At 39.0% G+C, this 13,405-nt stretch overlaps 1 protein-coding gene across 1 annotated transcript in view; it reads left to right on the plus strand.

Moving 5' to 3' along the window:
- The window catches only part of MTR (5-methyltetrahydrofolate-homocysteine methyltransferase), a gene marked incomplete at both ends in the record, with an annotated part of 91,157 nt that overhangs the window by 18,415 nt on the left and 59,337 nt on the right, over positions 1-13,405 (plus strand). The window contains 4 exons of the mRNA XM_084253115.1: positions 2,367-2,446; positions 5,995-6,107; positions 8,421-8,561; positions 10,966-11,151. Coding sequence (XP_084109241.1) covers positions 2,367-2,446; positions 5,995-6,107; positions 8,421-8,561; positions 10,966-11,151 — 520 coding nt within the window. The remainder of the gene's footprint in view (positions 1-2,366; positions 2,447-5,994; positions 6,108-8,420; positions 8,562-10,965; positions 11,152-13,405) is intronic.

The raw sequence follows: 13,405 nt of genomic DNA on the forward strand, positions 1-13,405 counted from the left end.
GGAAGTTGAAGTCCTAATTCCGAGTTCCTTTAAATGTAACTGAATTTGGACATAGGTGAAGTGGTAGCTCAGGCAAAATGAAGTCATTAGGGTAGATCCTGATCCACTATGGCTGATGTCCTTATAAAAAAAAGGAGCTTAGGACACAGACAGAGAGGGTGGGACTGCTGGAAGATACAGTGAGAAGACAGCCATGTACAAGCTGAAGAGAGAGACCTGAGAGGGAACCACCCCTGCCTTGGTCTCACATTTCTAGCCTTCAGAATGTTGAGAACTAAAATTTCTGCTGTTTAAATTTCATTATGGCGGCCCTAGCAAACTAAGATACCTTTAGATTGTTAAAAATTCAAAAGTAAAAGAAAAATCATAAAATGAACCACCACATACACATATACCTAGCATGTGCTTTCCATAATATTTGACATTTTATCTATTCTCTAAATTTTTCCCCTAAGAATATTGTAAAACAAATCCTAAATATCATAATAGTCTATTCTTAAATACTTCATTGATATTTGAAAGAGGGACAGACTGTATTTCTTGTGGGCAAATACATGCCTCCACTAGATTCTCTCATGGAAGGGAATGACAAGGCAGCAGGTACTTTGAGATCAAGAGTAGTGTCTTTATCTCATCTGACGTAGTCATTGCTTAATCCATGTTGTTAAGTAAGAGTATGAAGGAAGAGGGTATGAAACAAGAGCATAGTGGGGTTTGTGTCTTAAGTCCTTGCAGTTTTGTGACTTTTAAAATGATTGGGATTCTGGGCTTCCCTGGTGGCAGAAGGGTTTAAGTCTCAGCACTATGAAGCTATTGGCAGTCACTGCAGCACAAGTTTGATCCCTGGCCAGGGAGCTAATCCACATGGCACAAACCCACATGGCACAGCAGACCTCTCCTGTCTCCCCTGCCGCTCCCCTCAGTAGTGTATTTCCATAGATTCACCTGTTCTGCTTCACCTATTTTGTCTCTGGTGAATCCATTTACCACCCCTGCACCTCTGGCCCATACCCCAGCTCTTTTTTTTTTTTTTAAGAATTTTTCTAAAAAATTTATTTATTTATTTACTTATTTAAAGATTTATTTATTTATACAAGCACTGGGTACAGTCAGAAGCGCGGGAGGGTGAGAGAATTCACCAGATCCAAAGCGGGGAGCAGAGCAGGCAGAAGGACCGAAGTACACTGCTTAGGGGAGCACCGGGCGGCAGGAGAGGTCTGTGCGCCATGTGGGACCCCCCTCTGGTGGCTGGTGAGCTGCCGGGAATCGAATCAGCGCTGCAGAGGCTGCGGGGCAGCTTCGCAACCCAGCACTCAACCTCTGCGCCACCGGGGAGGCCCTACCCCAGCTCTTGTATGTGTAAATAAATAAAAAATTTATCTTAAAAAATATATATATAAAAAGATTGGGATTCAGTGGAATAGAACATAGTTTAGGACTATTTATATATGTTTTTTTTTTCTCTTAGGTTGACTGATGATTACTGTTTTGAGTCTGTGTTCATACATATAGTATGTTCACTGTACAGCATTACTTAATTCTAAGTCTATTTTTTTTTTAAAACAACTTTTAAGTAATATCTGAAAGTTGTCAGTAATTGAATACAGCTTATCTTTGGATGTTTTTAACCTTTATGGTTCTCTCCCTTTTAAAGAGTTGTTTTTAAGATGTTATGTGTATATCTTTTTTTATTGCTTTTAGTTTGGCATCATACACTAATTTGGGGGTTAGTTAAAAGAGCTCTTTCCATACTGGTACTGATAAATTTAATGTAGTAGCCAGATTTTTCTAGGTTGGTTGAGGACATGTTACATTAAACTGATAAGGTTAAAAAGATTAAGGATAACTAAAATTTTGGTGCTTAAGTGATTATTTCCTATGTACCCTCTCTATTATGGGTATGTGTTCTGCTTGGGAAAAATAGACCAAAAGGATTTAATTTCCTCTACTCAATGCACTTCCTCTCTTATTTGCTCCTTTTTAACAATGAATTTTTTTTTCTTTGAAACTATTGGTAAGGAGCAAAGGCATCGTTCAAATATAGATTTGATAGAGTAAAAGATATCTATGGGTTTGGGAAAGGGAGAAGATTTGCTGCTTGCATATTTATATGGCACATAGCTAAACCTATAGCTCAGAATTCAAGAACTGGTACATTCAGGGCACAGCAGACAGGGCAGATACAGAAAAGTTAAAGTTTATAGACTCATGTTCTGTATTACTGAGAAAACTAAAAAGCATAATTATTGTTGTACATTTGGAGCTAGGAATATATTAAATAGACTTAATTTTATAGTTGGAAATTCATTTAATTAAATGTATTTTGTTCTGAATTAATGGATATTGTGCTTTTTCTTTGAACTCAGGGAGATTGCTGAAGCTGTGAAAGACTATAAACCTAGGCTTCCGCATGCCGCTGTTTTTGAAGGGCATATGTTACTAGCTGGTAAGTCATAATGACACGGTTTTTATAATTTCAGAAACATTTATAGACATATAAATTTACAGAAACTTATAACATGTGATAAACATATAAACATTTACAATTCAGCATGTTTATTCTAAGTTATAGTGAAGTTTTTGCAAAGGAACTTTTCTTATTAATTCAAAGAGATACCCATTTTTGTTGGCATTTACATGAATTCTACTGAAGACTCCTTTGTTTTTGAGGGTTAAATGTGGGAAGACACACATCTGGTGAAATGTGAATGGAGGCACAGGTGGTACCCAGGTTGTACCCCTGGTTAGAATTAGACTCACAGAGTCCCGTGTCCCTTGTGCACTGCTTTGAAAACACTTTAGACTTCAACCTAATAATTTTAATCATCACATCTGTTACTAGTTATTGAGAATTCCAAACTGTCAAGTCAATGTTCTGTAATAATGGCAGTCTCTCCCTAGAAAATTTTGTTTGCTTCTAAAATGTTATTGTCATGATCTTGCATTTGCCTTTGTGTTTGGGACTTTATAAAAGAGGTATGGTCTTTATTATTTTATTTGACTCTCAACAGTGCTGTGAGGTAGTCAGCCTCCCTTTTAGAGAGAGTTATGATGTTCAAATAGAGAATATTGGAATAACAATTCATCATGCCAACTATTAGAAAAATAAATTTAGATTTTGTGTTTTTCCATAATATTTTATGGCATACTCTTACTATCTTTAAGCAAAAAAAAAAAATTATATATATATATATATATATATATATATATATACAGTGCTTTCAAGACCTAGCAAACAGTACACATGGGGAATTATGCACCCTAGTAATTTAGAATTTAACATTTATGTAAATTGAAGTATATTTCTTCCTTATGTTCACCTAAGAAAAGTTAGATAAAGTGCAAGTCTTAGCAAAAGTAATACTCACTTTTCTCACCCAGGATATATTTCATAGAACTAATATCAGTGAATGAATATGACATTGTGTTAAAAAATATACCTTTTCAGTCTTCCCTTTTTTTTCTGTACTCCATAAGAGAGAGGATAAAATTAGAGAAAGAGATATTTATTATTTATGACACAACCTTTACTCAAAAAGAATGTTTTGTCAGAGATGTGATAGGATATTTTTTGTCCTTAGATCTTAAAGCTATTAATTAATGTCAGTCAAGGGCTAACAATTAAAATAGTAAAATTTTGCCAATACTGAAACAAAAAGAGAACCATTTAGATATGAACTTTTTTTAAGGATTTATTTTTATTTATTAATGCATACAAGAACTGGGGTGTAGGCCAGAGGTGTGGGAGGTGAGAAGATTCACCAGAGACAGAGTGGGGAGCAGAACAGATGGATCCACTGAAATACACTGCAGAGGGGGGTAGGGGGCAAGAGAGGAGAGGTCTCCTGTACCATGTGGGTTATTTACCTGGCCATTGATCAAACTCGTGCTGCAGGGGCTCGTGATAGTTTGCTAGCATTGAGACTTTAACCTCTGTGCCACCAAGGAGGCCCAGATATGAACTTTGAAGGAAATTTTATGTAAGAATGAAAGAATTAACTTTTCCAAATTTGAATTTTATGTACTATTTCTATTTTCTTTTGAAAATCACCTTCAATCAGATTTTGAAGAAATGACATTAATCATACTCTCTTAATTGTTCTTTTATAATTTGTAAACTTGAGAAGAATGTAGTTTTTCCTTACCACATTTATTTGCATACCACATTTTTATTTCACATTCTTAATAGGTCAGAATCACTTTGTGTGAAATGCTTTTAGGGAATGACTCGGGATCTCTCCTGCAATTAAATGTTGACACCCCAGCTTTCCTGCCCTGCAAAGTTCTGGGTCTCTTGAAGGAGCAGGGATAGTAATAGGCTAGTGTGGGGGGAGTGAGGCCACAGGCACCATGACCACCGGGAGGGGAAATCAAGCCAAAACTGGAAAGTGAAGGTTTTCCTAGTCAGCAAACAAATGGCCTGGAATAGCTTTACATTCCACCATCTTGTAATCATTATTTTCCTCTCCCTCATATCTCTTCTTCAGGTCCTTTGGCAAAGGACACAATATCATTTTCTTTCATTAATGACAACAGCAGTGGTTGCTGGTGCTAATTTTATGTTTATTAATGTTATCTAGTCCCATTTTTACAATAACATTACAAGGGATATTCTTTTACTGTCTATTTTATCAACTCAGAAGCTTTGAGAAAAGTCACCCAGGGTTTTGGACTCAAGGTTACTTGGCCACCTAGCAAGACTCCTTCTCCTAATATGTTAAATGTATTTGTAGAACACAAACAGTTAAAGGCCTTTTCCATAGTGCTGCATACAACAGCTGCATCTTGCTTTTACTTGAGTAGAATGTATCTACATTTATTATCTGATATTTGCACCTAAGTTGGCCTTAGCAAGGGAGCTGTTACTAGCCCTGGGGAAATAAAAGTGGTGCAAAAAGCCCAAATGACTTGCCCCAAGATCACTCTTTTAGCAGGAACACTAAGGGGCACCCTGGGACCCCAAACCTGCACACTCTAAATGGGTTCTTCTATCTGCTGCCTGAAGAAAAAGCATTCTCTTAGTGTGAAAGAACTTTAGTAGGATAATAAGATAGTGCGCATAAACCGAGAAGGGAAGAATGGATAAATTTTCCAATGAAACACCCAAAGTTACCCATCCTCTCATGGATAAATGCCCAGCCAAACAGGTTTAGCCCAAAGTGAGGCTACTGAGGCCTGAAAACTTGCGACAATCAAAGGTACATTCTGGCAGTGACCCGTGGGAAAGGGGCAGAAGTTGCAGGCATGTCTGGGACAAAAGGAGTAGAAATCAGAATACAAATCAAGGTAACAGTTGCCGTTGTCAGTCTTGCCACAGGTTTCTCACTCACATTTCTTCCATGTGTCTGTACATGTCTCAGCTTCGTTTGTTGCCTTCCATGTCCCCCAAGTCCCTGGTGCAAATCCAAAGCTGAGAAACAGAGGATGGACCCTCCCCTTTCTAGATTGTACTGCTAGAGGTCCTGAGTGGTTGACTTGTATTTGGAACTCTGTCTCCCAGGGCTCTGCCTGGGTCTTTTCTTGTGACCCTATCCAGCCTCCTTCTTTTGAATTTTTGGCTTCTCAATCAAAGAGATGAAGTAAAGCTCTAAGCACACTGTTGGTGAGACTAAGAAAACTTGCTCCCTCTGACTCCAAGTTGATGTCTGGGCAGCTGTGGAGTAGCCCTTTTGTTCTCACTTTATGGCTTTAGCCCTGGACTCTGGGTTAAATGGATAATGATTATAATTTTTCCTTGTGTCTGAACTGGTATCATTCAACTCTGGAGAAATTTATGATTTCAAGTCCTTTCTCCCTTTGAGACTTCTGGTTGTAAATGTAGCTGCAAACAAGTTAATACCCCTGCGGAGAATAATGGTCCTGTTTCCACCCTGGACCTTCTGTCTAGCAGATGGATTTGGTGCAGAAACTTTTCTTTCTCATAAAACATTTGTTTTCTCTCTCATGTCATCATATGCATTTTCAGAAATTTTTCAAAGTGCTTCTCCTTTTAAGGTCTCGAGCCATTCAGGATTGGACCATACACCAACTTTGTTAACATTGGCGAGCGCTGTAACGTGGCAGGATCCAGGAAGTTTGCTAAACTCATCATGGCAGGAAACTATGAAGTGAGCATCTTAATAAGATCCTTCCAGCATCTGCTATGTTTTTGACTAGACAACATGTAAATGAAACAGCTCTGCCTTTGATAGTGTTATTAGCAGAGTTGCTGGAAGTGTGAGAAGAACGGTAAAGTGTGTTTGCAGCATCCTGGGCTGGTGGGAGGATCAGACTTCAGAAATTTAAGCTGCTAATATCAATATTTGTCAAAAAGTACTGCATGTAGGGTATGAAGTAGACTAAGATGGGAGAGATCCAAGTTCTAGGTATTTCTATTAATTGTGAGAAGAGTTAAAAAATTCGAGAATACTCTTCATTTTGGAATTTGGTCTGGACTTTAATGATGATTTTTTTTTAATCATCAAACCTATCTCACTTTAAGCTATTGTAACCTTTAGGAAATAGATGTCCAGAAACCAATATCGAAACAGACTTAATTTTCATCATGAAGAAAGGGCCCATTTGTCATCCTTTATAGACTTATTAATTTCTACTCCCTGGCATTTCTCCGAGGTATCTCTCTGTGGGTGCGTTACTAGGGCCTGGTTACCTGGGTAGCTGGTTCCTGACAGTTCTCGCCACCATGTGTTTTTGTCATGGTTGTGGTTTCCAATGGTAACTTTTTGTATATCGGATAAAATCCAGATTCTTTAGGCCATCATGCAGTCCTCTCCATGTAGGCATCTCACTGTCTTCCCATCCAGATGTGTCATCAGAACATTCCAGGAGGTCTGCTTTTACCTTCATGTTCGTTTCCTTCTGAAATCCTAATGGCCCTTCATAGTTGTGTAGTGTTCTTTAATTGGCAATGTTTCTAATTATGTTTTGTTTCTTATGACTATTCTGTGGATTCCTTAACAGCTCTCAAGTTGATAGATGTGATACTGAGAGCAAAGGGAATTTTGAGAAGAAGCAGTTGAGAGCAATAATATCTGTCATTTCATAAGGTTTAACTGTGTGTCAGTCACTTTGCTAAGTGCCTCACATTGTTACTCATTTAATCTTAACAGATGTATGAGGTAGGTACTGTTGATACTGAATGTCAGTCTTAGTTTCCTTGACCAATGAAAGAGGAGAAGGAAAGTAGTTTGATTTGTCAACAAATTGAGGAGGGCAGCAGACTCATGTCTGAAAGACCACTGTCCTGCATTTTGACAGGGTGTTGGGGAATTTATCCAAATTTACAAGGGAGTTAAAAGAGGTGAGGAGAATAAGCCATGGTTAGCATCTCATCCTTGTGACACAAGTGTCTGGAGATTTTGGGGGATATTTAGGTTGGCGCCCTCTTGCTGTTGTTGTCATCCTGTGGTGAGCAATTCTGGTACTGTTTTCTCAGAGTGTTCTTTTCCTTGAAATGTAAAAACAAGGTTGTTAAGCCTAGAGCAGAAATAAAGAAAATGGGAGAGTTTATCTGGTGGAGCAAAAAGGGAGAGAGAAATGTTTCATTGCTGTATCACTGCAGCATCCCTATTTTATAGATACGCAGTTGGATGCTGGGGACAGGAAGGGATAACTGCTTGTCTGTTGTTTCATAGCAAATAAATAATAAACCTAGTCCACCATGCCCATGCCCCTTAACCACTCTGCTGTATTTGTCTAGAGGTTCCAGAAGGAAGAGGGAGTCAAGTAGGAAGGGATAGTTAAGAGTAACTATTGATTCAAGTCAAGTTTTCCATGTTAGAAATCCCTCATGGTTCTATGGTTAAATGGAGCACTGATCTAATGGAAGTTCCAGTCCTGTCTTTTTGCTCAGCTTTTCATTTTGAAGCAAATCACTTTGTTTCTCTGAGCTTATTTGGGTCTCAAAGTTGTTATTTTCTGACTCTCATGAAATGATAGGTCAGTTCCTGTCAGTCCACACCCCTGCATTCCTTGAGTGGGTCTTACACAATGCTTAATGAAAGTGGGTGTGTTCCAAGCAGAGGAGACAGCATGATCTGTGACACTGAGTTGGAAAGAGGCATGGCTTGGTGAAGGGTCCCAGGAGGGGAGGAGTGTAAAGTTCAGTTAGGCAAGAAGATGGGGCCAGGTCACAGAGAGCCTTGAAGGCCAGGCTGAGGAGATTAGATTCTTGATAGTAGGAAAACAGAATCATGGTGAATTCTGAGTAGTGAGAAGACGTGACAGAAGAGATGTTTAAGAAAGGTTAACCTGTGATAATTGCTGGGAGGATAGCAGGCACAGAGTCAGGGAGGCTGGCTAGGTAGTTGAGTATAATTTGAAAGGTCTGCTGGGATGATTAGGGATTATTTTGTTAGCCTTTTTTTTTTTTTTTGACTCATACTCTCCTAATGCTGCTTCCTTTTGCCTTCTTTCTTCAGGAAGCACTAAGTGTTGCCAAAGTGCAAGTGGAAATGGGAGCGCAAGTGTTGGATATCAATATGGATGATGGCATGCTAGATGGTCCAAGTGCAATGACCAAATTTTGTAATTTCATTGCTTCTGAGCCTGACATCGCCAAGGTTGTACAAAATGTTTGTGAATGAAAGGAATTTGTGTGTTTCACTCCATTACATATTTAATACTCTCCTTTGTCCTGTTGATCTGTCATCTCATATGCTGGTTTTCTGTTTTCTTATGTTGAAAACACAGTGGCTCCTGATTGTGTTTCCAAGGCTTCTGGAATTGTCCTGAGAATTGATTTGAGTTTCCTCTAATGTCTGGATACACTAAGGACCCACTTTTTATGTCTCTGAAGGATATACTACCTGAACTACCAAGTCTTTAGTTCCATTCCTACCATAGTCAAGGAAATTCAGTTAATGCTTCCTAATTGCAGGAAGAAGAGACCTTTTAAGCTTATCAGAATGAGACATTTGTCCTTTAAGAAGATGAATGTTAATTTTTATGTCGATCTTTTTAAAAATTTTAGATTCAATCTAAAAACTTTAAGAATCGTACTTTATTTCTCTACCATTGAACTTGTAATGAGGATTGATTTTTGAAGTTCTTCTTTTTTAAGAAACTTTCTAGTGCTTTAAGAGTTAGTGCTATCAGCTTTTTATTAGGCTTTAGCAACTGCTTAAGTTAGAAGTCTTGTGGTAAAAGCAATGAATTACATTAACTCACCCTTTATTTGTGTCTTAAAATGCCTCAGTGAAAAACTCATCACTCCTCTAGGAGTAAATATTTTGGGAAGTTAAGTCTGGAGAAGCTAAATTACTTGTTCAAAGTCAGAATCAGAAGGGAGGGCTGATTATTAACTGGATAGTGCCCTGCCATGTAATTCCAGGCCAGTTGATTAACCGTTGACCCTACTTTCCATCTTCATCTCTGAAATGGTAATATTTATATCTTCTTTGTCTAGTTATAAAGAGAAAAGTACCTTGTGAAGGACCCCATGTAACATAATACACTTATTACTTAGTGTTCTGACTGCTACTGTAATTGTTCTTTCTTACCTTTCCTAATTTTGACCTCTATCAAAGTTTATTTGAGACCAAATTTAAAGAGCATAAAAAGAAATGACCAGTACATTTTCACCTTTAGGGTTGGGACACCAACCTGTCAGCAAGCTCTTTAAAACAATGGGTTGATATTGTTGCATTTGACCTTTTCCCTGGTAAATCTCTAATTAGTAACATGCTGAGAAAGTGGGAAACCAATGGGTTCCTTAGTCTGTTTTGCTCTTCCTTGAAGGTGTGGGCTAAAAAAAGAGCAAACTAAGGCACTGTCTCTGAATTCTCCTTTCCTGTGTTCCTCGTGTCATAAGTTGGGTTTCAGTGTCCCTGAAATATGCTTCGTGGCTGTCTGCTTTTCTGTCCTCTTGCATTTCCCAGACTTTGTCATTGCTTAATATTTATCTCTGTAAGTTTGGTGAATCTTATAGGTTCCTGCCTGCCTTACCATTATCCTTGAGTCTAGCATGGAGCGCACTACAGCCATCATTTAATTATTTATTGAATGAAATAGTTAAGTAATAGGGCCTAGATAAGTTACCCAATTTCATGTCTTTAGTCTAATCTAGTCTTTCCTTGAAGCTCTTACTTTACCCTCCTGGAACAGCATGGAGAGTACGAAAAACAAATCTATGCTCATCTCCATGTTCTAATATCTAGGAGATATTTTATCCAAGTACATCTCCTTTTCTTTTATAATAGTATTTTTTATTTGAAACCACAAACTTGATTTTCTAAAGGGAAGATTGTGTTCAGATACCATAACTTGGTTGGAGGGCTGTTATCCAGGGCATGATGCTAACTAAACATTAACCCCAGGTCAGATCAGGTATGTCCAAATCCTTTTGGAGGTGTTTGCCTCAGGGTTTAGGCAAATAAGAGTGTAGACTAGTCCTGAAGCCACCGAACTGAACTCAGTGATCCCATTCTGATATTTTAATGGTGATATTTAACCTTTTTAAATTCTTCACCCCCTGGATGGAATCTCTTTCCAGGCTAGAGTTACTCTACATACTTTAGACTTTAAGAATAAGTGCATTAGGGCCTCCCTGGTGGCGCAAGGGGTTAAGCACAGCACTGTGAAGCTACCCACAGCCTCTGTAGCATGAGTTCTATCCCCAGCTGGCTAGGGAGCTACCCACATGGCGCAGCAGATCTCTCCTGCCCACTGCTCCCCTCAGCAGTGTATTTCAGTCAGTCTGCCTGTTCTGTTCCCCACTCTGTCTCTGGTGAATTTTCTCACCTCCTGCACCTCTGGCCTATACTCCAGTTCTTGTATACATAAGTAAATAAATCTTTAAAAAAATTAAAAAAAGAATGAGTGCATTAAAATCCTATCTCCATGACACGACTATTGTTTGGTCATTGTTTCCCTAGAGAAACAGTAGGAAATATATGAATATTTGGGCGCTTGTAGAAGGGCATTTGTGATGCTTTTTTAGTCATTCTGTGATTTTTTGAATCACAGGTGCCCTTGTGCATTGACTCTTCCAATTTCGCTGTGATTGAAGCCGGGTTAAAGTGCTGCCAAGGGAAGTGCATTGTCAATAGCATTAGTCTGAAGGAGGGAGAGGATGACTTTTTGGAGAAAGCCAGAAAAATTAAGAAGTTTGGAGCTGCTGTGGTGGTCATGGCTTTTGATGAAGATGGACAGGTGAGTGATTTCTTTTGACCTGTTCCATTGTGTTATATAGGTTAGACAGGGCAGTGGAAGAGAACTGACAGTCAAACAACCACACACACACACACACACACGCGCGCGCACACTTATATCTATGTACATATGGGAAAATAATTATTCAATGAATGCTATTGGAACAACTGGCTATGCAATTAGAAGAAAATAAAATTATAGCCTCACTTCCCATCATTATACACAAAAGAAAGTCTATATCAATAAGGATCTAAATATAAAAAGCAAAATTCTACAGAATATATGGGAAGGTATTCATCTGAACTTGAGATTTGGAAAATATCAGAAGCCAGAAAGAAAATTGATAGAGCTATGTATATGAAAATATAAAATTTCGTATCAAGAAAGGATGGCGCTGGAAGGGATCATGCTCAGCGAAATAAGCCAGAAAGAAAAAGAAAAATACTGGATGGTCTCACTCATAGCAGGAATCTAGAAAACTTAAATAAGGGACCAGGAAAATGAATAACTATAAGAAAGTGAAAATCAAAATCAACAAACAACTATGAACCAGAGACACTCTATGGGTGGTGGGGGGCGGGGAGGGTAGAATTGGGGTCAAAATAAGGGGATTGCAATTGTATGGCAATATAAAAATAAAATTTATTTAATAAAAAAAAATAAGCCTAATGAATTGGTCTCCTGAAGCCAAAGACTTAGTTGGTTACTAATTTTGGATAACTGTAGAATTTGAAAGGGACTGGAGTTTCTACAATGGGCTCAATCTCCCTATCTTTACCTTTGGATGAGGTCCTGGGATGCCTGCTTGGATGTTATGCATTGTAATCCAGGTGCGAGCCTGAGAATACTAGTCTGCTCCTAAGCAGACCAGTGTCAGCAACTGTGTCAGCTGTGTTGTCTGGGCCTAAGGATCTTGGTTTCCATAGCTGTGTCAATGGCTGTGTTAATCTCTTCTACCCCCACCTCCATGTGAGCCAGGTTTCTGGTCTTGTAGCGGTGCACCTCCTTTTCATTTTTTTTTTTTTCTACTCTTGCCCTCCGTCAGACATGATGAACTAATTTAAGAGTTGGTAAATAGATCATAGAATGAGATCAAGAATTTACCACTGGATTTAGAAGTGGGGTAGTTTATGATCTTGATGTACTGTTTCCAAGGAAATAAAAGCTTAATTGGGATAGGTTCAAGAAAGAATTGGAGAAGAATTGGAGGCAGCAGGTATAAACAACTTTTTTTTAAAGACATTTTATTTGTTTTTATACAAGACCTGGGGTACAGGCTAGAGGCTCAGGAGGGTGAGAGGATTCACCAGAGACAGAGTGGTGAGCAGAACAGGCAGATGGACCGAAATACACTGCTGAGGAGAGCAGCGGGCCAGACAGGAGAGGTCTGCCGCGCCATTTAGGAATCTCCCCCTAGCCGGGAATTGAACCCGCCGTGCAGAGGCTGTGAACAGCTAAACAGCACTGTGCTCAACCCACTGCGCCACAGGGGAGGCCCTATAAACAACTTTTTTGAAGGAATTTTGCTGTAAAGGAGAATAGAAAACTAGGGTGGAAACCAGAGGTGGATATGAGGTTAAGAAAAGAGTGTGTGTGTGTGTGTGTGTGTGTAGACAGATGACATGACAACATGTTTCTGATAAGCTAATGGGAATGCTCTAGTAGAGAGAGACAGAAATTGATGCATAAAAGAAAGGGGGCATTTGCTCTCTCCATGACCTTGTAAGTTGAGAGGGATGGCAATCAGTGTGCTCATAGTGCAGGAGAAAAGGCTCATAGTGCAGGAGAAAAAGCATACAAAGCTGTAGGTGAGCTGGGCAAAGTGCTGAAGTTCTAGATTGCTTCTATTTTCTCAGCCAAGTAGGAAGCAAGGTCATTGGTGAAAGAATGGAATGTTGTGTGCTTTGCATATCTGTGGTGCTAAAGCAGAAGCACTCCCTCAGGGAAGGGTGGTCACTGCCTGTGCTTTTAAAAACACCCTCTACCTCCTGGAGTTTCTGACTCTTTTGGTCTAAGATAAGACCTGGCTTTGGTAATTTTAAAGCCTTAGAGGTGATTCTCCTGTACCCTATGGTTGAAAATCACCAGCAGAGTTTCTGTGCATTAATCCTCATGGCAACCACCTGGGGTAGCTGTTGTCCCATTTTTCAGTGAACAATGGTCAAGTGGGTAGGACATGGTGGAGCCAAGTTTTGATTACAGGTCTTCACAATTTGAAGAGTGATTTGTATTTCCAAATTCTGTGCTATCCCTT

This window comes from Talpa europaea (assembly GCF_964194135.1).
Source record: "Talpa europaea genome assembly, chromosome: 14".
In the NCBI taxonomy this organism is placed as follows: domain Eukaryota; kingdom Metazoa; phylum Chordata; class Mammalia; order Eulipotyphla; family Talpidae; genus Talpa; species Talpa europaea.